This window comes from Drosophila arizonae, chromosome X, assembly GCF_054131065.1.
Source record: "Drosophila arizonae isolate 15081-1271.41 chromosome X, UAZ_ARI_1.0, whole genome shotgun sequence".
In the NCBI taxonomy this organism is placed as follows: domain Eukaryota; kingdom Metazoa; phylum Arthropoda; class Insecta; order Diptera; family Drosophilidae; genus Drosophila; species Drosophila arizonae.
In genome coordinates, this window is record NC_142927.1 from 5,446,540 (window position 1) to 5,474,480 (window position 27,941).

Sequence of the window (27,941 nt, forward strand, 5' to 3'; positions counted from 1 at the left end):
AAGGATTTTTTGATTCTAATGTTATTTAGTGTATGGAGTAGATCAAATCCTAACTAGCTTGGAGTTTTTTGAACTACTTTATCTATGAGTTGGATCCGGGTATTCAAGCATGATTCCACAGATCGCTAGAGAAACGAGTAATTCCTAAAAGTATACCTCTTTTAATTCAATAGAAATATCTCATCTATGTCCTATATTTTTCACACAAATACCTATTTTGTAGCGTATTCACAAAAGATTGTATAACACTCGTAAACCTGAAGTACGGAAACATGTTGACAAAAATAAACCACGCACGCTTCTAATATAGAATTCTGCGGAATACGAAACTGCCTGAGCTTTACTATATATCTACGCTAAGATCAGTTAAATATTTGCAGCCTGATTTAATTGAATATAAAAAAATTCCATTATATGGTCTAAAAACAAATTGGTTTGATAACGAATGACTGACTAAGCGTTATCGGAAGTATATGTAGGCCTTTGATAAGGGGTATTCCTGCGAGATGACAGTAGAGCTGTATTGATTTCGAAACATTTAAAAATTTACTGATACTTATTAATTTGTATAAGTTATTTATTTTATTATTTGATTTGCTCATATACGGGTTTGTTATATTATACCTAATATTTCTCATTTTTTTCAGAACTGCGAACTAGTTCAAATTTAATACAAATGTAGAGAAAAAAAATTGTAAATGCTTAAATATCACAATTATTATACTGCAGATGTATAAATGTCTTAAATAAATAATATACAAGTATTCAAGCTTAACTACTTTTATATACATAAGAAGTAAAGGCCTAACTAATCGGAACTGCTTTCTGCTCGATTACTGGAGCACTCTCCATGATCGCAGGCTCCACTTGTACATTCGCAATCTTTGGATCTACCGAAGTAGCTTCTGGCTTCGGACTGGGACGACGAGTGGGCAGCAGCAACATCTCCAGGCCAGCAAACGGCGCCTCGAACAGAATGTACATAAAATAGGACATCAGAACCGTAAAGCCAAAGTCATGCCAGAAGCGCAGCATCTGGGAAGATATCGAGATATGCATATATATAGTAATAATCGGCCAATATATACATATGTATACGTACCACTTGATAGTTGCTGAAGTAGCTGCTGGTTCGTGTGATGCCCAGATTGTGAATCGCAATGAATATATGCCAGATGTAGGCGGAGTAGGAGAGCTTCGACAGGGGCTGCCACAGCGGGGAGGAGAGGAAACTGTTGGCCAAGCCGCCGTAGCCGTATTTGCAGGCAAATACCAGCCAGACCAGGGCCAGGGGCCAGGCGACGCGCGTCAGCGTCACATAGAACGCTTCGCTCACAATGGGCACATGAGAGACGTTCGCTTGATAGGGATAGAGGGCGAACATGCAGGTGAATATGAGCGCCAAGCAGATTAGCCAACCCAGCCAAACAGCTAGGCGGCTCAGCTTAAATGTCTTGGTGCGATTCACATGCAGATAGTAGCCAAAAAGCAGGCCAATTAGCCAGGGCGAGGTGCGCGTGTGGGTGGTGTAATAGATCTTTTTTAGTCCATTATTAATCCTGGATCTGTAAAGAGAGCAGATCATATCAAATATGTAGTCCAAATTTGGGAGAGCTGGCAACGCTCTAGCAAAGTGACAGCATGATCTGTTGACAGCTCCTGGATGAGCAACTTTTTCTGCTAACAGCCAGTCAAGTGCTTAGCATACACATTGAGAGGTAACAAGTAAGAAAGCTCTAGTCGAGACTGCTCGACTACGAGATCCCCTGAACCCTTGGAGTGCTAGCTATTTCAATAATTTTTCGCGTCTTTCAGCTTACACAAGAAACACACACACATACACAAACACATACACATACAAGCACCCATGCATAAACACGCATGGGCTGCAGTGTGCGCTTACTATGAGAACTTAATTGTTTAATAACTTTTTTTATGGACGTACGATCTTCATGAAACTTTCAGATTATGATTATAACATGAATATACATGTAATTGCTAAAGCACAAGTCTCTAGTATTTGAAATACGCTTTTTACAAAAGTGAGGGTGAGGGGGTGAATTTAGAGGTGGGGGGTTATTTTTAACAAAAACCGAAATTGTATAAATTGCATGTAAGCATACATTAAAAATTTGGAGACTCCAGCAATAAAGGTGTAGAAGATACAATTTTATAACTGGTTTTCGATAAGGTTTTTTATCGATAAAAAAGATCGGGATAAGTTATCGATTTTTAATGATAAACTTGATATGCGCGCTGTAATTACGGACATTTTAAAAAAAATTGGAAGTCTCTAGCTCTTATATCTTCTGAAATCGACGCGTTCATACATACGGACAGACGGACGGACGGACAGACGGACAGACAGACGGACAGGGCCAAATCGACTCAGCTCGTCGCCCTGATCAAGAATATATATACTTTGTGGGGTCTGCCACGCCTCCTGCTGCTTGTTACATACATTTCAACAAAACCATTATACCCTGATTTCCCATTGAAAATGGGTTCAGGGTATAAAAATACTACAGATGAAAGCTCTACAGTTGAAAGCTGTACAGTTCAATAACCTCGCAGTACTGAGGGAAAAAACTTGATTAGGTGGCAACTCTGCTTGCCTGTGAGAAATTGATATGTACATATATAAAGCGCCTGGATCGACACAATCTGTATATTGTCCGTATATATCTGTATATGTTTATATACCCCCTAGACCTGCTCCAGTACCACTAGAAAAAGTTAGCAAACCCAGGTGGCTACACCAGTCATGCTCAATATAGAAGCATTCAAGTTAGCAATATACAACATGAATTTATACCACAGAAGGACAGAAAGTTCAGGTGGCAATACCCTATCTGACATTCTGTTAAATATTTGACATGAGCGTCAAGCAGCTAAGAGCTAAACTATCTGTTAAGTGAGATACTTACAGACTATATTCATTGATAACCATCATGCTAAAGAGACAAGCGACCATCAGCAGCATGAAGACAACAATTCCAGCTACCGCCTTCCTGCCCCATTTGTAGAGCCCAAACAGCATGATTGGCGCAATGATGTACAGCTGCATGTCAACGCTCAGATACCAGGTGTGATCCAAGCACTGCGAAATGCACAACTGAATGTTAGTCTTCTATAGATATTATTGAAGTCTTGATCAGTTACCATATTATCAGTGGCATAGTTTTGAACGTAGAGCAGAGTCAGGAACCAATTGTCCTCGCAGCTCTCGAACGATACGAAGTTTTTGTGGATTGGACCATTGCCCAAGATGGGTAGAATTCTCATATAGAAAATTATGGCCACGGCTAAGACGGGCGTAAGACGTAGATAGCGATGCAGATACATCAATGGGACGTTCAGCTTGCCCTTCGATCTGTGAAATTGAAAGTTGAGGTTAGGTTGAAAGTTATCAAGTGAGTTAGGGAAAGTTAAATTTAGATAAGGCTAAATAGATAGGAATAGATTAAATGAGTTGAGAATGTATTGAGAGTAGATCTAGCCCAGCGTTAATGAAATTAGCGTAAGTAAATTGAGGTTAGATACAATGTAGATAAATTGAACTTAATAGAGGTTGAGTGAGATGTATTGAAGTTAGGTTTCTGATCAAATAGTTGAATTTGGTGAAGTTATAATTTAATAAAAAAAAAAATCAGGTTAAGTGAGCTAATTAGAGTAGCCTTAAGTTTCGGAATGTTAAGATCAAGTGAGATTGACATCTCATAAGTGAATTACCTTTCCATGGCACGCAGCGCAACCATAACCACCAGCATCCCGCTCAGAAAGAAGAAGGTATCCACAGAGAACAAGCCATGCACGATGAACACGCTGTATGCCGATTTATACCACTGCAGAAATTGATAAAGCCAGCGCATTGTAGTATAGATAGATTAAAAAATTCATATATACATACATATATACATATATATGTATATGTATAGTTTTCAGTGCAACCTACCGGAATGATATCGACCAGATTGATATTGGGCGCAAAAATCTGAATCACAGAACCATGGCCATAAACAACCCAAATGAGAGATAAGCAGCGTATGCCATGCAGACAATCGATGACATTTGGATTCGATTTGCTATCCACGATACGGAACAGTGAACGTGAATTTGCACGTGCCGAAAATATCTTGACCATGGTGGGTAAGTGCTCTAGGGGAGTGGAAGAGGGACGTGAAATAGCTTCCATGGGAATTGTACTGCAGCTACTCACTCTGATCCTTGCACAGAAAGTAGTCCCAGCAGGTGGCCAAGAGCATGGCCACTACGAAGACGCCAAAGAGCACGCTGAAAAGCGAAGACACCTGTGGATAAGCAACAATCGGACGTACTGCAGCAGAGTTTTGGCACTTACATGGTAAATATGGCCAGGCCATCGAGCGGCTCCTGCTCTGCAGTATCGCACTCGCCAGCCGTGATCAACTGCGGTTCCATGCTCTGATTGAGCAGCTGCTGGAGGAGCTGGCGCAGCAGCATATCTATGTGATCCACCGTGCAGGAGGCGGGCAAGCAAATAGCTGTCTTAATGCCCAACGTGCCCATTACGCCGCCCATACCGCTCCCTGCTATCTTTGCCAAACAGTATTTGCCGCGCAGACTTTGACCCGTATTTGCCATGGGATGGTTCACGCGAAGGCACTCATCATAGTTGCCCAGATCCTTCAAGTTGCCATGAAGTATGCCGGCTGGCAGCCGACCCCAAGAGTCAATCACTGAAGAGCAAGCGAGACAAGAGAGTTACAGCTCGAACTGCATTTGCTTCAATTTAACCTCACTTACTTTGCAGCGCCCAAAGCCTGCCATCCTTTAAGCCCTGGCTGAGCATAGCGATTTCCGCCATGCACTGCAAATCCTGCTGATTGGGCAACTCTGCGGCAGGCGATTGCACATCTCTGATCGTTATGTTGCCATAGTAGTCAATGAACTCAACCGCCAGGTGGCGCAGCTGCCGCAATCGCTGTTGGCCTTCAATACCCAACGACTCGCCGTTCGCCTGCCCCAAGGCAATGGCCGCGCCGCACAGCACAAGAAAGTAAAACCGGATTCGCAACATTCTCGTTGGCTACGGCTGGCGTCTTTAATCGCATGGCTATCCGCTGGACTCCCTTTTATACCAAGCTGATAAACACTGGCGATCTGCTTTAAATTATTCGTCTGAACTTAATCAATAATTGGCCATTGATTAGACCACAGCGACAGACACCGCGGTGGATCACGAATCGTTTGCTCGCCTTCGGACCGACTGCCCATTGTTTCGCCAACTCACTCTGATAACGAGCGTGTGCTCAGCCCGAGCTACAGGTGCTGTCTTAGTCAGAACAGTGGCAGTTAAGTTTTCCATGGGCTTACCCTACTTTATATATATTTCATGCAATACTCATTATACTGCAGATATAAAGTATGTCCTAGTAATTCTTAAAAGCCCGATAAAACAATATTTTTATGATGTAAACTCAATTACTAATTGGAAAGGGGATTACCATGCGGCAATAAAGCTCTATATATAGGTATTTCAGTAGGCAAGCTGATCTGATCATTCTATATGTATATTAGCTTTGCGTTTATCTAAAGGAGTTTAACAGCTTGAACTAGTTGATTTTTGCTATTGACTAACTAACTGCCCAAAGGATTAACTGTTTAGTCGTCTAAGTTAATTGATTAACTAATTGATTATAAATTTCTTAAAATGTTGATTCATTGATGATTCAAGAAAACGAAACTACAGAGCTCAAATTTGAACAAAAACTAATATTCATGACTATTTACATTTAAATGGAATAAGTTTTGGGGTTGAAGTCCGTTCGTTCACGTTCGGTCGATTAAGATCTTGATGATAAAGTCTCGTCTAGCTCTTATCTAATCCCTTGCTCAAAAATCGTTCTGGATGTGAACAAAAGTATATAAACTGTTGGTAAAAACATGTCTCATCAAATAAAAACAATAATAATATGACCTAACCTAACTAAAATCAGTCTGTTAAGCAAATTAAGTATGAGTTAGTTCAAAGTGCAGCAGCACCTTCCAGCACTCAATCTAATCGAACAACAAATTTATTAGTTCCAATGAAAGCTGAAACTGTAAAGGAATAGCAATATTTCCAACTAATCCGTAAATAATATATTACTATTGGATGGTGAGTCACATGTTGTTGTATGTCTTTGAGATATGTATGCATAAAATATAACATCACAATATAACCGATCAGTGCTTATACAATCTTATCATATCTCTCTCTCTCTCGCTCTCTCTCTCTCGCTCTCACTCTCTCTCTTATATCAGTTTCAGCGAGGCCAACATGTAAACGTCTGATTAGTTTTTGAGAATAATATAAAGCACATATCTAAATTATTAAACAGCTATAATTAAAAAAATTTTAAGATTACATGAATTATTGAGCAGTGGCTATTACCTTTAGACTTTTAAGTACACCTTCGTGTACTTTTCGTAACGATACTGATCTTATTTTATTACCTGGATACAAGGCATTAGTTTTGTATCAATTTAAAAGAAATGCTTCTTAAATTATGGCGCCAAATTTTATAGCGATTAATCGATAAAGCGATAACATGTAGAAATCGCATTATAATAAAACTGTGATAGTTTAACAATGACAGTTCAACAATTTGAAATACGCGCCAATTAATATTAATATTTGCTTTTATTTCGTAAAACACGCTAAAAATTTAGATTAACAAAGAAAATAAGTTATTCAAACAGCAAAAACTAAAATGTTAGAAAAATGTATAATAAAGCAGTTTAGGTTGTTTTTACGTCAACAAGTACAATAATAATATTGGTCGCTTGTGACGTCATCGCGGAAAGGCAGTTTTGTTTGTCCACACTCTGCAAAATGTTCACCAAGCTCATATTTAATATTAAATAAGCTCATCAAAAAAAAAAAAAAAAAAAAAAAAAAAAAAAAAAAACATTTGCTCCTCAGTTACTCGCTTTGGTGAACATTTTAATAGATTTACACAAATTACTTGCAGTGCAGCCCTGACTGGTTTGCCATTCACATGTTCGAGCACCATGCATCTCTGTATGTATGCGACTATGAAGAAGAATATGAGAGCTGACAGCTGTCAACTCGCTTTTCCTTTCTTTCCGGTCTCTGCTCCATAGAAGACGCAAAGTACGTGAAATTTATAAAACGAAATCTGCCAAATAATTGCGAATCCGCAAAAGTGTTTAATTAAATGAAAATGAATTGAAAGCGATGTTAAACGCAACGGCCGCCAATATACGTGTTGTGTGCATAACTATTGCAGATTGCCAATTATTTGACGACAAGAATAGCATAAACAACAACAACAATAATAACAGAAATTCTAATATGTTTATATTTTTTTTATCTTTTTGTTTTCGTTGTGTTCAGCATGTTCATGCCAAAGGCTCATCGTGTCGCCATTTATGAGTACCTCTTCAAGGAGGGCGTCATTGTGGCCAAAAAGGATTTCCATGCACAGAAGCATCCTGAACTGGAATCAATTCCCAACTTGCATGTGATTAAGGCTTTGCAATCACTGCATTCTCGTGGATTGGTCAAGGAACAGTTCGCCTGGAGGCATTACTATTGGTATCTGACCAATGAGGGCATTGAGGAGCTGCGCACCTATCTGCACTTGCCACCCGAAATTGTGCCCTCCACACTGAAGAGGCCTACGCGCTCCGAGCCGTTGCGTCCTCGTCCCGCTGCCGGCGGACCACGCGGCCCAGCCGACGCCTCCAAAACAGGCGAGGATCGTTCCGCCTACAGACGCGCCCCTGGTGGCAGCGGCGTCGACAAGAAGGGAGACGTTGGACCCGGCGCCGGTGAGGTTGAGTTCCGCGGCGGCTTCGGACGTGGCTCGCGCAACTAAGACGGTCACTTTTTTTTCTATTCAAATAAGTTTAAAGTGGATTCCAATAACATCAAGAAATGGAAAAACAATATATATTGTGTGTATGTTTTGTATTATGAGGCAGAAACAAATTGCAGCAATGCAAAATGACAAAAATAATTATAAAGCAAACGCAAAGTGAAACTAGAAATCTGTCTACCACGTCTTTTTTTTTTTTCCTGTGCCGTTTACGCGCGCTTTTGAGCTGCGAATCGGTTCCTACTACAGTCGTCGCTCGCTAAAGGCGCTGCCCGAGGCTGTTGAATTGTTGGCTTGAACAGCGCATTACCATATATTCTGTTACCAAGAGCTATTATGCCATATGTGCATATACAGCTGTATTATTATATCCATGTGCGTTTGCAGAGCAAAGGCCAGTTGGCGGAAAATATTATATGCGTACATATATATGTACATATATCCATATGTGGAAAACAGCTATGCACTATACTTTGAAATATATATTTGTGAAGATAATATGAAATCTATAGTTATGGAAAGTAAAAGACAAGCTTTTCGAGGTATCGTCCACATTACGAGACTATGACTTTTGACTAGGCCTAATATCAGAGAAAGCAATAGTCACCAATATACAGTTAGTTACAGTTAATGGAAATATCCGTGTAGAAGCAACGTTTCCTAAATCGGGGCGTTATGGAAGGCACAGTTAGAGCTCACTAAAGTATCAGCTTACCAACTACGAAAGAACTATGAAATAGGCAAGAGTACATCGAGTACTTAGGACTAGTTGCTTACAGCTAATATGACTTAAATGAATGGTTAAAGCCTGCAGTAAAGCCTTACTTGAGCTGACATAGTCGAGGAGATAGAGATCTGGAAGCAAGCAAGTGTAAGAAATGTGAAGGAGTAACAAAATCCTAGTATTAGTTGCTTAAAGCAAATATGATTACATCAAAGATGCTTAAATGAATGCCGAAAGCATACAGTGAAACTTGCTTTGAGCGGCTGTATCGAGTAAGAAAAGAGATCTGGAAGTAACCATACAGTAAAGCTTGCATTGAGTAAGCAAAGAGATCTGGAAGTTATCATATGATATTTCCTCACCTTCACGCGGAAGTCTCTTTAGAAGAATTCATTTGTCATCAACCTTAGGAGATTGAGATCTTAGTCATTATTCATTTCTAATACCATTAGAAAAAGATCTATGCTACGGTAACTACGTATGCTAACAACCTTTAAAACAGACCTATATGAATTCACTATATAGTATTCACTATATAGTATCTATAGAACAAGTAAACTTTACCAAAAGTCAATCAAACTGTCTTTAGTATAGAGAAATAGTCTTTAGAAAGAGAAGAATAATTCTTTGTTTATTTGAATGGAATTTTTTATTCATCTATAAAATTCGCTTTCTTTGAACTGTATTCCATAACAGGGAAAGACTATCTACACTTTATTCTCGTATCTCCGATTTAGTTGCATTTCTTTTCTATATGCCTTAGCTTTCATTTCAGCTTTGAATGAGACAATAGGAACGTCTTGATGTCTACTGACAGCCAATTACTTAATGGTCATTGGAATGGAGCTCGAAAACCAACCGAAATACTTGTAAGATGAGCCGAGGGAAAAAGCTGAATACGCACAAGATCAGCTGGTTCATCCAGATAAGAATGTAAAATGGAATTCGCTATAGGAATTATCTAAATGCATTTTACAGTTTGCATTAGAGATTATTATGGCTGATAGAGGCAACGCATGTGAGACCTTTCACTATGAGCAATACAACGTTGGATTCATCCAAAGACTACTTCATTTGCCACAAAAACCAAATACATATTCGAACATGTTTCGTAATTTACAATAAAAACTAATTATATATATTTCATTTATATACAAAATGTTTTCAATCGTTTGTTGTTTCATGTTTGTTGTTAAATGTACACTTAAAATTGTATTATTATTTAATTGGGTTTTCTCTTCTTGCGCTATCGACGCTTTATGACGATTTTCCCCTTGGCCAGATGCGACATGTTGATCTTGAATTTGCTCTCATTCGATCGCTTCACCCAGATCTAAAAGGAAGAGAAAGAGAAGGAGAGATTAACATATGGATGTGTGAAGGATGTACGATATTCTGCTATAAGATGTTCTATACGAAGTTGGGCTTTGAGTATATATATGCAGATTATATATAGACACATAGAAGCTTTATATACAGATCGCTGTATACATCATATATTATGAGCTGAGCTGAATGAGCTTTGGTTATTAGGTATTCATAGATTCATAGAGTCTATATGATAACAGATAATCAATTTTGTTGTACGCACCACTTCATTGCTAATGGCCGTGATGGTGGCTGCAAACTTGTTCGTATCCTTGCCCTCTACGTAGATCTGTTGGCCGCGACAGAACCAGCGACGTTCGTAGAGCAACTTGTTGTCTTCGATGCGCGTCTCCACATAGCTGTTCGCATCCGAAAGCAGGCCGTGCGACGATTGCTGCTGTTGTTGGTGCTGCTGCTGCTGTTGATGTTGTTGCTGTTGTTGCTGCTGCTGCTGGGTGTTTGTGTAGGAGCCCATGCCGTTCTGCTGCAGCGGCATCGGTTTGCCACGCTGTATCATCTTCAAATCAGACTCAATTTCCTTATCGTCCAGTTGATAGACCAACAGTTGACCCGTCGCCGTTTTACGACGCTTCTCAATCACCGGCAGCGGTTCATTGGGCCGCCGTCGCAGCTTGCGTGTGACTGTTGTCTTAATTTCCATTGAATCATTGGTTAGCTCCAAGCTATATCTCTCATTCTCAATCTGGCGCTTGCGATCCTCAAAGTCAGCTATTAGATTATCCTTGAGGTCCTTCATTTTCGCATTGTATTCCTCCAGCGCTGCATTCTTTTCTAGTACATAATCACGATCAACGCACTCACGCATGTACTCCTTGTAGATCTCATTGAGACGTCGGCGTTCCTTTAGCTGATTATCCAACTTACGCAAACGTTTTAAGTACTCGGGATGTATATGTTGATTTAGGTCGTCCAGTTGCTTGTGCAGATTGATCAGCTTATGTTGATAAATTCTGTAAAAGAAGGAGACGTTAATCAGGATTTCAATGTGCAAGCTTAGACAGTACAATCTGGAATCTTGCAAACATCACTAACTGCTGCATACACAAATAATCTGTAGATGCAATTAAATGACAAATAATTAAAATCTTCATCTACTAAAAATCATCTGTTTTATATATAAGTAATTCACGTACTGTTCCTTCAGCTCGCTATTGCTGCCAATGTTGTTGTTGCTGTTCATGAAGTTATTGTTGTTGTTGCTGCTATTGTTGTTGTTGTTGGTACTGCCATTGTTACTGTTGTTGTTGTTGTTGGAGGACGAATTGCCATTGGTGCCGCCATAGCGATGAGGACTGCGAAATTCTGTTTCGCTTGCATCGTCCGTATCTGGAATTGTGAAGCGTTTCATGATTAACTGTCAACTGCGTTCGTTTTGCATTTGCTTTACGTTTTTTATGCATTTTCTCGCCACTATTAGTTTTGCTTACCTTCTTCGCTGCGTTCATCGCCAATCGACTCGTCGTCGTAATTGTCGCCCGAGTATAGCGTATAGTAGGCATTCATTGTGAAAAACGTTACTTTAGCTAATAGCTAATTAGATGCTTTTATTTGCTTAATGGTTTTATTCAATTTACTACAATTGTTTATATTTCGTCTCGCTTTTAACTTGCAGACACATACACACACGACGTTGGCAAACTACGAGTGCTGTATAATTCACGAGTTTTGCTGCATTGGCAACTCTATTATGCCTTAATCGATATTTGCATGTTTTGCAGCACTAATACTTTGATTCTCGTGATGCCGCGTGTTTCTAAGGCTTGGCGCTAAATTTGAAATTTGTTTAAGATAACCTAGAAAATAAATTGAATACAATATGCAAAAATAGAAAAAAAGGAATGAAATTAAATAAAAATGAAGAATTTCAGGCCATTTGAGATACGTTCGCTCATAAAAATGTAAACAAAAATGTATTTTCAAGAACATTCTGCCTAACATATTAAATTGTATGATTCATATTTGTATCTATATTATCATGAATGGATATACTATGTATTATCATAGTGGTTTGATGTGGGCTATGCTACCCACGTTTTATAAACCGCCCACAATTTTATGCATATATAGTTTTATGTTTCTACTATATCAAAAAAGTTCTCAAAGAATGTTTCGAAGTTTATGACAACGCATAAATATGCCAACAACAACAACCAACATATATATATATATGCAAACATATATGTATATACTTAAATATATATATACATATATTATTAGTCTCGAGACACTTTCAGTTTCGGCATTTCGAGCGATGTCGTCAAGCGTTCACGCCCACGCACAGAGATCTACATATTTGCCTGAGTTGAGTAATTGGCGTATTATACATCAGCTAAATATTCCATGCTAAATCATCGCTGGCGAATTTTGATTGATTTCCATGACATATGCAACACTTATATACACAAATATGTATATATATACACTTGCCAGAAAAACTATGCGTACAGGCCTAACGTGTGACTTTGATAGAGAATAAATATGATAAATAATAGGATTATTATCAATATTATATTTTTTAGTGAAAAACTATTTTATAACACACATTTAACAACAATTTTTTTTAAATAATATTAAACAGTTTTTTTTTTTATATTTTAAATAAGAAAAAAACAACGAAAATTCACTTAGAAAAAGTTTGCGTACAAACTAAAAAACAAAACCAAAAATAACTTTTTTTCAATGAAAATTTAAAAATTAATATGAGGTTGGATACCCCTTTCGCTTCTTGGTCTCTTCCAACCGTTTTGGCATCGATGCCACCAATTTCCGGGTGAAATCAGCCGGAATTTTGAGCTACTCCTCCATCAGAACCGATTTGAGCATGTCCTTTGAAGTAATTATTCGGTCTCTGATCCTGCGCTCCAAAAAATCCCATAAATGCTCTATGGGATTAAGGTCGGGTGACTGGGGAGGCGAATGAAGCTGGTGTCTGGTATTATAGAGCAACCAGAGCTTTACATTGTGAGCTGTGTGTTTGGGATCATTGTCATGTTGAAAGACAAAGTCCTTCCCAAGACCCAATTGTCTGGCGCTTTGGTGTAAATTGTTTTTTAAGATATGGAGGTAATCCATATGGTTCATTGTGGACTCAATAAAAGCCAAATTGCCCACTTCACTTGCTGCCATACACCCCCACACCATTACGCCACCACCGCCGTGCTTAACGGTTGGAGTTAGATTTTGTACGTCGAACGCAGTGCCTCTCTTTCGCCACACAAGCTTCTCCCCTTGATACCAAATATACAGAATTTGCTCTCATCACTAAATATCACTTGGTTCCAGTACTCAGGACTGACTTCCAAGTATTTTCTGGCGAAATCCATCCGTTTGATTTTATTTGCTTCAGAGATAAGTGGCTTCCTTCGAGCAACACGGGCAATTAATTCAATTGGAGTGGGCAATTTGGCTTTTATTGAGTCCACAATGAACCATATGGATTACCTCCATATCTTAAAAAACAATTTACACCAAAGCGCCAGACAATTGGGTCTTGGGAAGGACTTTGTCTTTCAACATGACAATGATCCCAAACACACAGCTCACAATGTAAAGCTCTGGTTGCTCTATAATACCAGACACCAGCTTCATTCGCCTCCCCAGTCACCCGACCTTAATCCCATAGAGCATTTATGGGATTTTTTGGAGCGCAGGATCAGAGACCGAATAATTACTTCAAAGGACATGCTCAAATCGGTTCTGATGGAGGAGTAGCTCAAAATTCCGGCTGATTTCACCCGGAAATTGGTGGCATCGATGCCAAAACGGTTGGAAGAGACCAAGAAGCGAAAGGGGTATCCAACCTCATATTAATTTTTAAATTTTCATTGAAAAAAAGTTATTTTTGGTTTTGTTTTTTAGTTTGTACGCAAACTTTTTCTAAGTGAATTTTCGTTGTTTTTTTCTTATTTAAAATATAAAAAAAAAAACTGTTTAATATTATTTAAAAAAAATTGTTGTTAAATGTGTGTTATAAAATAGTTTTTCACTAAAAAATATAATATTGATAATAATCCTATTATTTATCATATTTATTCTCTATCAAAGTCACACGTTAGGCCTGTACGCATAGTTTTTCTGGCAAGTGTATATATGTTTATATACATATACAATATACGGCAGCTACAGTAAAAATTCGAATATTAAATTCATCACAAAAATATTAAAATATTTTATCACACAATGTATTAGGAATATATGCAGCTATACAAAAATTTGTGGTATTTTCTTTCATGAATGTTCGTCTAAGAGAGTAGTCACCGTATCTTCATAGATCTATAGAAGGAAAAATGTACATATACATAGCTCTAAGGCCGATGATGAACATTCTCGACGTATGCGAATGGGAAAATTTTTCGTGTTTGTCTTAATTTCAACGTTTAGTCGCATATTGCAAATGCACAGACAATATATGCGTATATATACATATACATATGTATAAATAATCTTAGCAGATTTTGGGATCTTTGTCGACTTCAAGGTCGCGAATTTCGATGAATATGAGTTTATTGTTTGGACAGAGGTATTAACGTCCATGTGGGCGCTACCAAGATGATTGTTATTTTATTTTTGTAATTCATGATTTAATTTATTTTATTATCAACGTATAAATATTTTGCGTATTGCTATGTCGTGACAACTGCTGAAATACGTTTTTTAATTAATATTCACATTTAAATTGCTAGGGCCGATGACTGCTGTATAGCGTTGCCAGACCGTAAAAGGATATCGCTCGTAATGCTGCTGCTGCTGATGCAGCCGCCGCTTCAATAACATCGATTACTCATCGCGCTTCCCATTTGTTTACAAACAAATCGAAATTAATGTCGCCAACGTTGCCGCCCACGTGCTCACATGAATTCACACGCACACACTCAAATGTTTCTAGAACACTTTGCTATAGTTACAAAGTGGCTTGAAAATGTGCCGTTCTCTGCCCTAAAACGGACAAAGCGTCCATTAAGCTTTAAACCAGTTAGCATTGCCGTTACCGGTTACACTTCCACCACCCCCACAATATACTTGTGATCAATGTGCAAAATGGGAAAACAAACTAACCAATCAGCGACTGCAGCCTCATAATTGTGTTATTGTCTATTTTTAGCGCCGTGCAGTAATTTGATGTGCTGTTCTTTATAGTATATGTATTTATTTTGGAGTGCATATTTACATTCAAATAGATAATTACGAAAAATATTAAATATTTAACATAAGCGAAAATTATAAAATAAACCATTTTTTAATTAACTTTAATACTTATTTTATACCAAATAAATATTTATTTATAAATAGACACATAGTATATACAAATGTACGTACATGCATACATACATATGTATGTGTACATATGCATAGTCGTAAATGCATTTCAAGATTGAACAAAACATAAAAAGTCCTGTTTGCTCCAGCACTTTTTCTAATAAGATTTTGAGTTGCGCTATACGACTATTGCATACCCTTGTCAAGGGTACTTTGATAAACAATCGGTTTACACATGTACGCTGAAATACAAATAATAAATGATGTATACAAATGAACATTTAATATTCATGTTAGGTTCTTTTTCAATATATTGCAATGCATGTCAAAGTGCATTACTAAATAGCAAGGGACCATAGGGTAGGGCACTCGAGAGAGTTCAACTTCAAAATGGTTTGTATCGCACTAGCACTCACACTCGCACTCACATGTGTAAGCCCATTCACGCTCGCACGTATAGTCCATTCACTTGTTTCTTGCCGGCGTGTGAGAGAGCGAGCACGAAAACGGAGAGAGCGGGTCGTTTCAGTGTGTGGGTGAACTCGCTGCCATGTTGGCTTAATTTTGTGGTAAGCAGCACTCTCTGTCTCTCTCGCTGTCGCTCTCTCTTTTGCGTTGCGTTCTCTGTGTAGTTGCGGCCGCTATGTGACGCCGCGCTATAAAAGCGTCAACACACCGAAAATGCAAAACAGTCAAACAGAAAACTTTGAAACGCGTTGAATTGTGCGATACGAGTCAATCAGCAAACATATACATATATACAAACACACATTAAAAGAATACATATATTGTGATTTTTTTTGGTTCTGATTAGAAAGTGAATATACATACATACATATATAAATACGCACACTTAAACACAAGCTGACCAAGTCCAATAAGTAAAGAGCGGTGCGCGTAAAAACAAACCGAAGCAAACGAGAAGAAGCAGATAAAGCAGCTCACTCAAGAAGTTTTTTAGTTGTATCTAACACATACACACAGGCAAACAAACAAACAAAAAAAACAAAAATGGCCGAGGCTAATAAGAGAAATATTCCCATCAAATTGGGCGACTTCAGCGTTATCGATACGGAATTCAGCAGCATACGCGAACGTTTCGATTCCGAGATGCGCAAAATGGAGGAGGAGATGGCCAAGTTCCGTCACGAGCTGATGAACCGCGAGGCGAATTTCTTCGAATCAACCAGGTAAAGCGTCCCCCTACATCTTATATTAATATACAACCGAAATTTGCTAATGTAGCTATTAAGTACACTGTACACTGTATACTGTGTGCATGGGTCTGCATGTATGTATGTACATATGTTTGTATCTTGTTAACATTACTTGCGATCAGGCTTACTAGAAATGTTTATCCAGATAAGGGTCAAGTTATTGCTGATAGTTTCTTATCGGAATAAAAAATTTAACGACCAGCTGGCCATAACTGAAAATAACTGTAGTGTTCGTTTGTAACGTTTTGAATTCAAAGTCTGCGGGAAATGCAAAGCAAATCTTAAGGGAATTATGTATGTCTTTATTTTAAGAAATATCCAAAGAAAAGTCTTAGGCAAATGGAACAATGAAAGACATACTATCAAAATTAGCAAATTATTTAGACAGAAAATAATGAAATATGCCAGATAATGAAAATGATACTCAACAATAGAATTCTATAAGAATGTTACGTTTTTGCTTAGGATCTCCCGAATACTCTCAACTTAAAAATAGCCCGAGCTGACCATCACCATCATCATCAGCTGGATTACGTACCGAAAACTTGGCGCTGAATGCCCCAGATACTCGAGCACACATTTTCTTTTCTTCTTCATCTTCAGCGCTTTTTTTTTTTTTTTTTTGTGGATGGGGGAATGAGTCACATTCGGTTTTCACACAGCCCGCTTCACCCCTGCCTCGCACCCCATCTAAATATATGTACATACAAACATTTTCCATTTGTCTGGTCCTCAGCACAAATCATTTCTTTCTTTTTTGAAATATTTGAAAATTGCCCAAAAAATAGTTTCGGGTTGATTTTCTACATAATTAATTTTGCTTCTGTCTTACAAAAATACATACATATGCATGTATGTATATTAATAAATATTTAGACTTTTCTTTCATTTGTTGTTGTCTTCGAATGCAGCCCTGCTTTGTAACGGTAACCCATGGTTGCACTTTGAGCTAGAAAAAAATAAGCATATTTTAGCACACTTTATGAGATGTGGCGTAACGGAATTTTTTTCTGGCATAGTTGCCAGATATATACACGCACATATACGCACGCACATGTCGACGTGAATATATAAGTCAAATATTTACTAAATAAACAGACAATGTGAAGGCGGCCATTAAAGATTGAAACAAAACAAGAATATGTACTAAATACAATACAGAAGTGCGCACGCACACATGCACCTATGTCTGTATACATGCATGTACCCCATCGTGCATACATGCATATCGCTGAGAAGAGCAAAATGACGTCGCCAACGTCGCTGTCGACGCAGACATCGACGTCGCCGTCGCGGTTGCGCCTCGCTGGCCTTTCCAATCTGCTTGCGGCGACAACACGGCAACGATGTTCGCGTCGCGTGGGCGCCACTTGAGGGCGAATTCGAAAATCATTCGCGGCGAGTGGTTTTCAGAGCTTCGGCCATGGGCAATGACATAATCGAAGCGATTTGTTATTGTTTTTGTTGGTTGCTGTTATTGTTGTAGTTGCTTTGTTGTCTCCCATCAATGCATTTGCATGCGCAACACCAACAAAACAACTTTCGAGGCAAACTTTGTGGACTTAACTTTAACATTAACCGTTAGATTGCGTGCAAAACTAAAGTTTTAGCTCAAACTGCAATTAACGAAAGAAATAAGACTGGGTTTATGTTTTCGCACCCAACCCACTGTTAATGCAACCGAATTTGACTGACAGCGCGCAGAAGGTTCGTTAAGTGTGATAGAGATGGTCGGCTGGGCGGATGGGTGGGCGGTCGGTTAATTCAGGCCAGCGATGACTCAATTGTTCCATTTGCTATCGAATATTGACCCTCTTGTAGGGCTGTGGCTAATCCACAGCTGCTGTTTGCTAAATTAAATGAAATATTATTGTTTAAAAATAACTGATCACGTCATCGTCATCTGGCTTCAACGAGCCTATACAATAGACAACAAATTGATTTTGTTTATTTTTCTATTTTATTGCAGCACATATAGAATCACAAATAAAGTGTATATTGTAAAATAGATTGCAATTGTTGTTGCTCAAGTGATCAACTATCTATGTAGATTCAACTACTCCAGGTTGATTTATCGTTCAATTTGTTTAGCCTATTGTATATAGTAAATAGTGTGCGCTGAGCTTGGGTTACGAATTGGCACATTTGTTTATGCAAATAGAGATTCTTTATAGTATACATGGCAAATAATTCTATTTACTTGCGATTAAAAGTACGATTTTGCTTTTCAATTGGTTTGTGGTTAATCGTAATACTATAAGATGTGCATGTACATATATGTACATATAATCTGTTTCAATTTATTATATCATATACAAATAGCTACTGTACAAAAAAAAAAAAAATGGAATTTAATATTTTTCGATCTCTCACATTTGCGTGGGTGTAAATAATTATGTACCACTGTACAGTACACGTATATGGATATGCGTGCACATGTATGTATGTGTTTGTCTGCTAATTTGTATGTTTGCTGCCAATTTATTTACCCGTGTGATGCAACTGTGATGATGCTGGCGATAATAAGTAAATGGCTAAAAGATGATATCATGCAAATTTTTAGCACGAAAATGTTTCGTAAGCAACGACTCGATGCCACTTGTAATCGTTGCTGATCAGCAGCAATTGGCTATCGATTAGCATTCGTTAAGTTGCTTTCCTTTGTCAACTGCAGCCGACTTAACGTCAGCGTCGACTCGTCTGACATTTGATATTGTACATACATTGTTGTTGTTGTTGTTGCTGCTGCTGCTCTTTCTCTTTTTATTCAATTTCTACACGCAGAGCTTCTTTTTATTCAATAACAATAACGAATAACGAAAAATATGCATGACATCATCAGCGCTGGGGAGAGAGAGAGAAATTAAGTATGTTTCGTCGTCAAGTCTCTGCCTGCTGTGTGTGTGTGTGTATTGTGCATGTGAAGAGAGCGCCAATACATCGCTGTGTGTATGTGTGCCTGCGTGTGTGTAGACTTTGGCAAGTAAGCGCCAACTGCTGTTCCGGCAGGTGCTGGGACTTCCTCCATATGTACAGCGACTTGTAACCCCAATAGCCGAATGTTAGAATTAACGGTTTCTACGATTAGTCACACAACATTAGGTAGGTAGGGAAAAAGTTGCCGCTGTTATATATGTATGTGTGTGTATTTGTTACATTTGGTTGCATTTAACCGTTGCACGTTGGTAGCAAGGTCGACTGCGGGCACGCTTACAGTTGCCAGCTAGTGGCACGCTTATCAGAAGCGCTTCGCATGCGTGTATGCGTGAGGTGTCTATACAAATATGTATGTCTGTGTATGTTTGTGTTAGTGTTGTATAGTGTAGCCTGCGTGGTCAGCGCTCGTCTTTCCTCAAACTCTCTTTTTCTCTCTCTCTCTCTCTCTCTTTCTATTTTTCTCTGTCTTATTTTCGCTAGTAATTACGGTTCATTGGTCTGCCTTATTCAAGTTTTATTTGCATGCGTATGTGTGTGTGTGTGTGTCTGATACCTTTTTGCACCTCATAAAATAAATGTACAGTGTAATAATTAAGAAAACAAAAGCTCTAATTTATATTAATATATATATAATGAAAATCATGAATATATATTTAAAAATATTTAAATCTTTTCTCTATTTCTTTCTTCCTATTACCTATACATGCTGCTTGGGAAATAAAAAAATTGCTATTAAAATACATACATATATATCTATAATTATTATCTATACTATAATAACTTTCCTCACGAAAAAAAGCTCTACTAAAAAAACAACAACTACAACCAGGTATTCAATGCTCTCTACAAAAAAATGGACTACAAACTTTTCGTTTACAATTATTTTGTGTTGAATTTTTGTTTACTCTCAAATTGTAAATAACACACACTCACTTACACATACAGCTGTGTTGGTAAACACTTATTTCTGTACTATTTTCAGTATGTACTTTAGCACACTGTTGACAGACAGTTTCGTATGTTGTCACTTTAAAAAGTCTTCGACATTCTTTCCTTTTTTAAAAATTTCACACAAATAAACTAAATGCATATATAAATATAGTATGTATGTATATATGTACTTATGCGTGTGCATACATGTATATATAGAAGATTTGACAGATGTTTCAAATTTTATATTTATTTGTGGTTTTTATAGCTCATGCCATATGCAGAAAGTTCAATCAACTTTTCTAGGTCTTTGTATTGCGTAACATTTCCAGCACGATTAAAAAGTGTTTATACATTCCCTCACACCTGCCCCGTGCTTTGACTATATATCTCCCTCTATCTCACTCTTTTCTCTCTCTTTTTTTTTCTGTGCCATAAAATCAAAATTTTTGGCAGCTTTGCCAACATTTTGCACCCATTATTTCGGCATAGAAATAACAAAGGAAAACACTTGAGTTCTAGAAAAAAATATGCTCAGCTACTAGAATATTCCCAAAAACGTTAATACATACATATATAGGGTATAGTCAAATTTCGAAACTGATTTCTAAGAACGGGCAAAAAGTTATAAACTTGAGGACAAACCTATATTCAGATTATGTTACAGATCAGGTTTATGCTTTTGTATAAGAATAGTCTCTCCATCTACGGAGACACATTAAAGATCATAAACTAAGCTAGACAGAGAAGAAATTCTTCTTCAATTACATACATATATCTTTATAAATTTAACATATGTATCTATCTATATACATCTTTATAGTCATATGTATATACATATAAACATACCCATCCCTGCTGACATAAACTCGTCCCATGAGCCCAGCTCCCCTTATTCAGCTCGACAGCTGCTCGCACATATTCTTAAAATAAAACTCCTCTCTAGAGCGGAAATCCGAGCTATTTATAAAATATGTTAAGTTAGGAAAGTGAAGAAGGAGAAGAAGCTGAAGCTGTGAAGGAATACAAGGCTCAGTTCGAATTCAGTTGCATTTGAAGCGAGTTTGCCAGCGGTTTCCAAAAACCGATTTCCCAAAGACAAAAAGCACTCCATCGAAATGGAAGCCTTTAAACGCACTTTTCACAAAACTTTTCGCACAACTTCCACAACAACGAAAACCACAAAAACTAGCTCAAGGTGTTTCTAACAATTGTGTATAACTCATTCATTTATTATTTTCTCATTGCACACAAATTTTAAGTAAATTTGAATACTGAATTTGAAACATTTTTCTTGCAGCTCAACAACAAACTCGGCGCTGCCTTCCCGAGTGCCCAAGCCACAGAACTATGTGTCCGATATCAGCTCGCCATTGATTCAGGTATGTTAAAGCAGAGCTCTTATGTTATATAGATCATCTGTCATTCTATATGATGTATTTCTTGTCATTTGCAGGACGAGGGCGATAACAAAGTGCTTAAGCTGCGCTTCGATGTCAGCCAATACGCACCCGAGGAGATTGTTGTGAAAACTGTCGATCAGAAGTTGCTGGTAAGATATATGAATATCTGTATATACTTGCATTATAAAGTATCTAAATATCTATGAGTACAAATCAGTTCGATTTAAATAAGTAGTAGTAGTCATATTATGTGATAAGATGACATATGCAAGAATTAAGAATATGCTATTGCAGAATTTATTCTGTTGACGATTTATAATGTGTAAGATATGAAAGGTTATATGATATATGACTTATAAAAGGTTGATATTAGAAAAGTTAGTATATGATGGGACTTAAAATAAATGATAGTAAGTTTTATTTATATATGCTAGAGTCGATGATATATGATATATGGTGTTTGATATACGGTATGTGATACATACGTAGCATATACTACCAGGAAATGTATTAAAAATTTAAAAAAATCAAATGAAATACGGTATGAAGGAAGAAGATCGAATAGGATGTAGAACTAGACAGCAGTGTACTATATGATAGAAGAGTATAAAATATAAATAGACGCAGAAGAAGACCTTATTTAGGAATATTGTTGTAATCCACATAAGCTTAAGATCTAAAGTTGTTTCCATTTTTACACTTCAGTCTATTAAAATGTTCGTTTTGTTTCCATTTCAGGTGCATGCCAAGCACGAAGAGAAATCAGATACAAAGAGCGTTTACAGGGAATACAATCGCGAGTTTCTGTTGCCGAAGGGCGTGAATCCCGAATCGATTCGCTCGTCCCTGAGCAAGGATGGTGTCCTGACTGTGGACGCGCCGCTGCCAGCGCTCACTGCCGGTGAAACTTTAATACCCATTGCGCACAAGTGAGATGGAGGCACCAGTAATTCGTAATCCTACCTATCCACAGGCCAGCTATTCACCACAACAACAACAAATCCCTACTAAAAAGATGAAGTCGAAAATAGAATTCACAATTGGCCTAAATTACATCAAAATTTGTTTTTTTTTTTTTCGTTTTGCTAAAATATAAAAGAAATAACTGACTTACTACTCATACTTAACTGTAATAACTTAAGTGTAATGCAAATTATTATTAAATTTGATTAATTTAATTCATATTTATAATTCACGCAATTAAATGTTATTATTTTCTTGTCGTAGCAAAGTTTGTTGTTTTTATAAATGTTTGATTGGGGGCTTTAGCTTAATATAAATAATAGGTCTGCATAAATGTATTCATTAATGGGTATTGAGTTGTCGATCAAACTGTTTGCAAACTGTCTTCAATAATCAAACAGTTGATAGCATTTTGCTTCTCTAAGTTTGGATGTTCGGTCAGTGGTAAGCCATGCTATATCAGGGCTATATATAAATAAACTATATCTGGATATATATTATACTATAAGCAGGAAGCTCTGACTGGAGAAAATATATGCTGATCCCACTACACGATCAGAATTTCAATTATTGGATTACATAAAAGTTTATACAAAAATATATAGATAATTCCGATCTCTATGCTTTTAGTAGTTGATCTAAATATCAATAATTAAGATAACATAATTTCTGTATTATATTATATTTAACTGCGATACAAAATTCAGTTCTCCTTGCTTCTGCTGTCAAGTGATTCTATTGGCCACTAGAAAATATTCGTAATCGTAGGATCTGGAAATATCATTCAGAGTACACTGCCAAATACAAATTCAATATGTATATAAGTATAATATATGCATATTTAATTTTTTTTAGGTAATTTCAGTAGATTGTAATGTTAGACAGGCAAGATTCAGATATAAATTTTGTTATGTACATATGGTAATTCAGAGCGACGTAGGGCGTGGTAGAGCATGTTGATAAGCCAATTGAAGCTGCTCTAAATCAAAGCTTGGGGCCGCATTCAATAAATTACAGTAATATATACATATATATGTATGTATATATAGATATCGAAATAAATATTGCATGCATATGCATATGCATATAAAACAGTATACATATATATTTATAGATATACATATATAGATAGATAGTTATCAATTCCGATACGTACGCCTGGGTATGTATGTCATGAAATGTTGTCCCTTAGTTTATGTTAATAATATTTTGGTTACCAAACAATAGTTATGATTACGCTCTTCTGTTATTGCATTGCATGACAGTTAGGGATATCAAAAGAATTGATAAACAGGAAGTACTGAACTAAAGTAATATGCATCCAGAACGAGACCTGACGCCGCCTGATTCACAGGAGATTGATGGGGATCCATTGCGTTTGCCAGCAGCACTTCTGGCCGATGATCCGCGCTACCGTATTCGGCCCATGCAGCAGGTGATTTCGGCTCTCGTTGGTGGATTGATCACAACATTTGTGGGTAAGTAGAGATGCGGAGATCCTCGTACGATACGGATTAAAGAGAGTGCCGTCTCCAGTGACTCCCATGGAAGTAGTCAAGACGCGCGTACAAACTCAAGCGCAGACCAAAGCACGCTATCGTCCAGTTGTCTCCAAGCTCTGCTATGTCTTTCACAATGGCCTAATGACGCACGTCTGCAAACCAAACAGTACCGATTGCCTAACGAAGAGCGCAGCGGCCGATGCGACCAGCATGCGTCCTCTGCGCGGAGCAATGGTAGGTAGTCCATATACGATTCCCCTTATATGGACTTTCCTCTATCTGTCTCTCTTTCATAATCATCAATATCAGAGCCAGTATCTATCCTCTCTCCCTCACTCGCTCTCTTTCTGTATTTCTTTCTTTTGCTCATTCACTCTGCCTTTTAGGATGCCTTTGTCAAGATCATTTGCGGTAACGGCGTCCTTGGCTTGTGGTCGGGATTGAGTCCCACGCTGATCTCAGCACTGCCATCCACCATTATCTACTTTCTTACCTACGAGTACTTGAAACATAATTTTTCGAGCTTCTATTATTTTTGGTATCCTGTCGACCGCTTCACCAACAACGATAGCGGCAAAGGGAAGATTATAAAGACATCGACGGACTTAAGTGTAAATCTACCCTCGGTGGTACCAATGGCATCGGGTATATGCGCTCGCACGGTTGTCGTGACGGCCATAACGCCGTTGGAGATGATTCGCATTAAAATGCAATCTGGTTATGTGACGTATAAGGAGCTATGGGTAGTGCTCCGTTCACTGATCAAAACGCACGGCATGTTTGTATTGTGGCGTGGGTGGCCGCCGACCGTGATGCGGGATGCCCCCTTCTCGGGCACTTATTGGGCTGCCTACGAGTCAATTAAGCGGGCGTGCAATGTGACAGAGCCAACGTTTTGGTTTAGCTTTATGGCGGGCGCATCATCCGGAGCGGTCTGTCTCTGCCACCACCTACAAAATTTGCAATTGATTAACTATTCTTTCCTTTTAGTTAGCCACGTTCGTTACAATGCCTTTTGATCTAATTACCACCCATACGCAAATTGAGCTGGGACAGGATGTACTGTTCCCAGACTCAAAGAGTGCGGATAAGGGTAATACAGGCACAAAGCCAAATCCTTCACCATCCATGGCAAAGACGTCAGTATTTGCACGTATTAAGGCTATATATCAGAAGCAGGGTGTACGAGGCCTCTATGTAGGAGTTCTGCCACGTATGCTACGCGTGGTACCAGCCTGTGCTATCATGATATCAGCATTCGAATATAGTAAATCATTCTTCTTTCGGTACAATCTCGACCTGAAGCACACCGGTAAGTAGCATAACTGTATTATGTTCAAAATACAATCATGCCGACTATCGACATAATATCGATATTTGTTGGGCGATTTCTAGCACTAAGTAATCAAAAATGACAGAATTGCATAATAATGTATTAAATAGTATTAAATTCGAAACTAATTTAATGTAACATGATTAAGCAATTTCCATTGTAACGTATGCCTTCATGCAATAACGTGTTAAGACATTTAAAACTAAATTGACAACACTGACAGCTACAGCTGTTTCGTTGATGGTGCACATAACACCACAGCTGTTTAATTATCGATAGTTTTGAAACCATACTCAAACGTGGGGATCTGTGTGCTTACATTTTTGTGTTTGTTTGGTTGTTACGTTTATCGAGGGCTTTTGAATGACAAAAGCAACGCGAAAACACGTACGCACACTGTAACATATATCATTTAAAAATCTAGATTATCGACGTACTAATTAGAGCGGTGAAGCAAAAGTTTCAAAAAGTTTCGATGGAGGCTAAAAGTGGAACACCGGCAAATCCGTCGCAATTTAAGATGACAGATCCCAGATTTCGTATACGTCCAATGCAGCAGGTTGTATCCGCATGCACAGGTGCCATGATTACCGCCTGCTTCAGTAAGTTATTAATATACAAACATATGTACTATAAATGCATGCATATATATGTACATGTGAATGTATGTGTTTGCATGATAATTTCATCATAATTGTTGCTAATTGCAGTGACACCTTTGGACGTCATCAAGACCCGCTTGCAGGCCCAGCAGTCGGCGCTGCTATCCAATAAGTGCTTTCTCTATTGCAATGGTCTCATGGATCACATATGTCCTTGTGGCCCCAATACGCCTACGCCGACTGCAGCGACTGCATTTAATAAAGTATCACCTGCCTCCGCCTCCTCATCCTCCCACTTTACAGGCACCATAGTAAGTCGAAAGATCATATATTTCTGTTTGCCTAATTACTAGTTATTATTCCTTGCGCAGGATGCATTCATCAAAATCAGTCGCGCCGAAGGCATTGGCTCGCTCTGGTCAGGCCTTAGTCCAACTCTTATCTCTGCGCTACCTTCGACCATTATCTATTTTGTTGCATATGAACAACTTAAAGCACGCTTTATCGATATGCACTACAAGTACCTGTCCCCTGTACAAACAACAACCTATACCCGGAACATTCCAATGCTGGTTCCAATGATGGCGGGCGTTACGGCTCGCATATTAGCGGTGACCGTTGTCAGCCCCATCGAGATGATACGCACTAAGATGCAGTCCCAGAAAATGACAAACGCTGAGATGTTGGGCTCCATACGTCAGGTCCTGCAGTCGCAAGGTGTGCTCGGACTGTGGCGAGGACTGCCGCCCACTATCTTGAGGGATGTTCCTTTCTCTGGCATCTATTGGACATGTTACGAGTATCTTAAGAGTAGTTTTAATGTCGTCGAACCAACGTTTGGCTTTAGTTTTTTAGCGGGTGCTATTTCGGGATCGGTAAGTAGCACTAATTGCTGACATGATCCAAACAACTAAAGAACCTTTGCCTCGCCTTGCACCTGTAGGTAGCTGCAACGGTCACAACACCTTTTGATGTCATAAAGACGCACGAACAAATCGAATTTGGTGAGAAATTCATATTTACAGGTAGGCCTGTCACTTGCTGTGCTAAACAGCACTGACTGCATCGAAATCAGTCAGCGATAGCCCCAACAACATGTGTTGTATCTTATTTTACAGTTCTGTCTTTAATCTTTGTCTTCTGATAGATAATCCACCCAAGAATGTGCCAATAACGAGCAACAAATCAGTAATGAACCGTTTGGCGAGCATTTATCGTTTAAATGGATTGCGTGGGGTCTTTGCGGGACTTGGCCCACGTCTATTCAAAGTCGCGCCAGCCTGTGCGATCATGATATCGACATTTGAATATAGCAAGGCGTTCTTCTATCACTATAATGTGAATCAACACAATCAGTCTATGAGTCTGCCGGTGACAACTCGTGACAACAATACAGATTTATCAGAGGAGAATACGGCCCCAACTTACGATTCGAGTAGGAAGAATTGAATTTGGGGCTATCCAAGTTGCTCTCCCATGTGTCTGTAAATATGTAAATTAATACCAAAGTTGAAAAAAAAAGAAACAAAACGCTGGGAAACAACAAATTGCACAACTTGCGATTTTGTATGACTTTGTAAAATTGCTGAGTGAAATAAATTTTTTTTTTAATAATTTCGTTTTATTCAAATTTGCAATGTTCGGCGCCAAGTCGATAACATATCAATGTTGTTAGTCAAACCTCTCCAGAGTGACCGTAAAAAGGCTGAATATGCGTATATAAAAAACGCATTTTTTTTAAATGCTGGCAATTGCGTTTGAAATAATAAATCAATTAATCAAATATTCAACGAAAATCATATGTTTAGTGTCAAAAGGTT

The 27,941-nt window shown here is 38.2% G+C and overlaps 6 protein-coding genes and 1 long non-coding RNA gene across 10 annotated transcripts; 4 read left to right on the forward strand and 3 right to left on the reverse strand.

Annotated features, from left to right (window-relative positions):
* Nucleotides 1-556: 556 nt before the first annotated feature.
* LOC108619845 (nose resistant to fluoxetine protein 6-like) lies at nt 557-5,118 on the reverse strand. The gene is made up of 9 exons (XM_018016641.2): nt 4,786-5,118; nt 4,361-4,718; nt 4,220-4,293; nt 3,956-4,158; nt 3,733-3,845; nt 3,163-3,373; nt 2,928-3,100; nt 1,103-1,565; nt 557-1,035 (listed from the first exon to the last, which is right to left on the reverse strand). The coding sequence occupies exons 1-9, from the start codon at nt 5,057-5,059 to the stop codon at nt 805-807; spliced, it is 2,100 nt and encodes a 699-aa protein (XP_017872130.1). The 5' UTR covers nt 5,060-5,118; the 3' UTR covers nt 557-804.
* Nucleotides 5,119-6,980: 1,862 nt separating this feature from the next.
* On the forward strand, nt 6,981-8,037 carry RpS10b (Ribosomal protein S10b). The gene is made up of 2 exons (XM_018016640.2): nt 6,981-7,138; nt 7,382-8,037. The coding sequence occupies exon 2, from the start codon at nt 7,383-7,385 to the stop codon at nt 7,863-7,865; it is 483 nt and encodes a 160-aa protein (XP_017872129.1). The 5' UTR covers nt 6,981-7,138; nt 7,382; the 3' UTR covers nt 7,866-8,037.
* A 1,667-nt stretch (nt 8,038-9,704) lies between these two features.
* On the reverse strand, nt 9,705-11,640 carry LOC108619841 (sin3 histone deacetylase corepressor complex component SDS3). The gene is made up of 4 exons (XM_018016635.2): nt 11,406-11,640; nt 11,112-11,304; nt 10,181-10,928; nt 9,705-9,922 (listed from the first exon to the last, which is right to left on the reverse strand). The coding sequence occupies exons 1-4, from the start codon at nt 11,479-11,481 to the stop codon at nt 9,836-9,838; spliced, it is 1,104 nt and encodes a 367-aa protein (XP_017872124.1). The 5' UTR covers nt 11,482-11,640; the 3' UTR covers nt 9,705-9,835.
* A 4,261-nt stretch (nt 11,641-15,901) lies between these two features.
* Nucleotides 15,902-22,952, forward strand: LOC108619843 (heat shock protein beta-1). Of its 3 annotated transcripts, XM_018016638.2 has the most exons (5): nt 15,902-16,424; nt 20,188-20,217; nt 21,619-21,700; nt 21,775-21,870; nt 22,460-22,952. In XM_018016638.2, the coding sequence occupies exons 1-5, from the start codon at nt 16,246-16,248 to the stop codon at nt 22,652-22,654; spliced, it is 582 nt and encodes a 193-aa protein (XP_017872127.1). In that variant the 5' UTR covers nt 15,902-16,245; the 3' UTR covers nt 22,655-22,952. The 3 variants fall into 3 exon arrangements, with proteins under 3 accessions (XP_017872127.1, XP_017872128.1, XP_089331642.1); XM_018016639.2 differs by lacking the exon at nt 20,188-20,217 and having other exon boundaries at nt 15,903-16,424; XM_089475516.1 differs by lacking the exons at nt 15,902-16,424; nt 20,188-20,217 and adding an exon at nt 20,558-21,516.
* LOC149267821 (uncharacterized) lies at nt 22,783-25,330 on the reverse strand. Its single transcript, XR_016271256.1, has 2 exons — nt 25,194-25,330; nt 22,783-25,136 (listed from the first exon to the last, which is right to left on the reverse strand). It is a non-coding gene; the product is annotated as an uncharacterized LOC149267821 (long non-coding RNA).
* On the forward strand, nt 24,000-26,084 carry Tyler (tyler). The gene is made up of 5 exons (XM_018016632.2): nt 24,000-24,162; nt 24,221-24,420; nt 24,573-25,118; nt 25,177-25,498; nt 25,944-26,084. Exons 1-5 carry the CDS (start codon nt 24,000-24,002, stop codon nt 25,961-25,963), a joined length of 1,251 nt encoding a protein of 416 aa, XP_017872121.1. The 3' UTR covers nt 25,964-26,084.
* Shawn (shawn) lies at nt 25,775-27,735 on the forward strand. 2 transcript variants are annotated; one of them, XM_018016634.2, is made up of 5 exons: nt 25,775-26,121; nt 26,230-26,432; nt 26,493-26,996; nt 27,065-27,125; nt 27,269-27,735. In XM_018016634.2, the coding sequence occupies exons 1-5, from the start codon at nt 25,995-25,997 to the stop codon at nt 27,568-27,570; spliced, it is 1,197 nt and encodes a 398-aa protein (XP_017872123.1). In that variant the 5' UTR covers nt 25,775-25,994; the 3' UTR covers nt 27,571-27,735. The 2 variants fall into 2 exon arrangements, with proteins under 2 accessions (XP_017872123.1, XP_017872122.1); XM_018016633.2 differs by having other exon boundaries at nt 25,988-26,121; nt 27,065-27,146.
* The last annotated feature ends 206 nt before the right edge of the window (nt 27,736-27,941 follow it).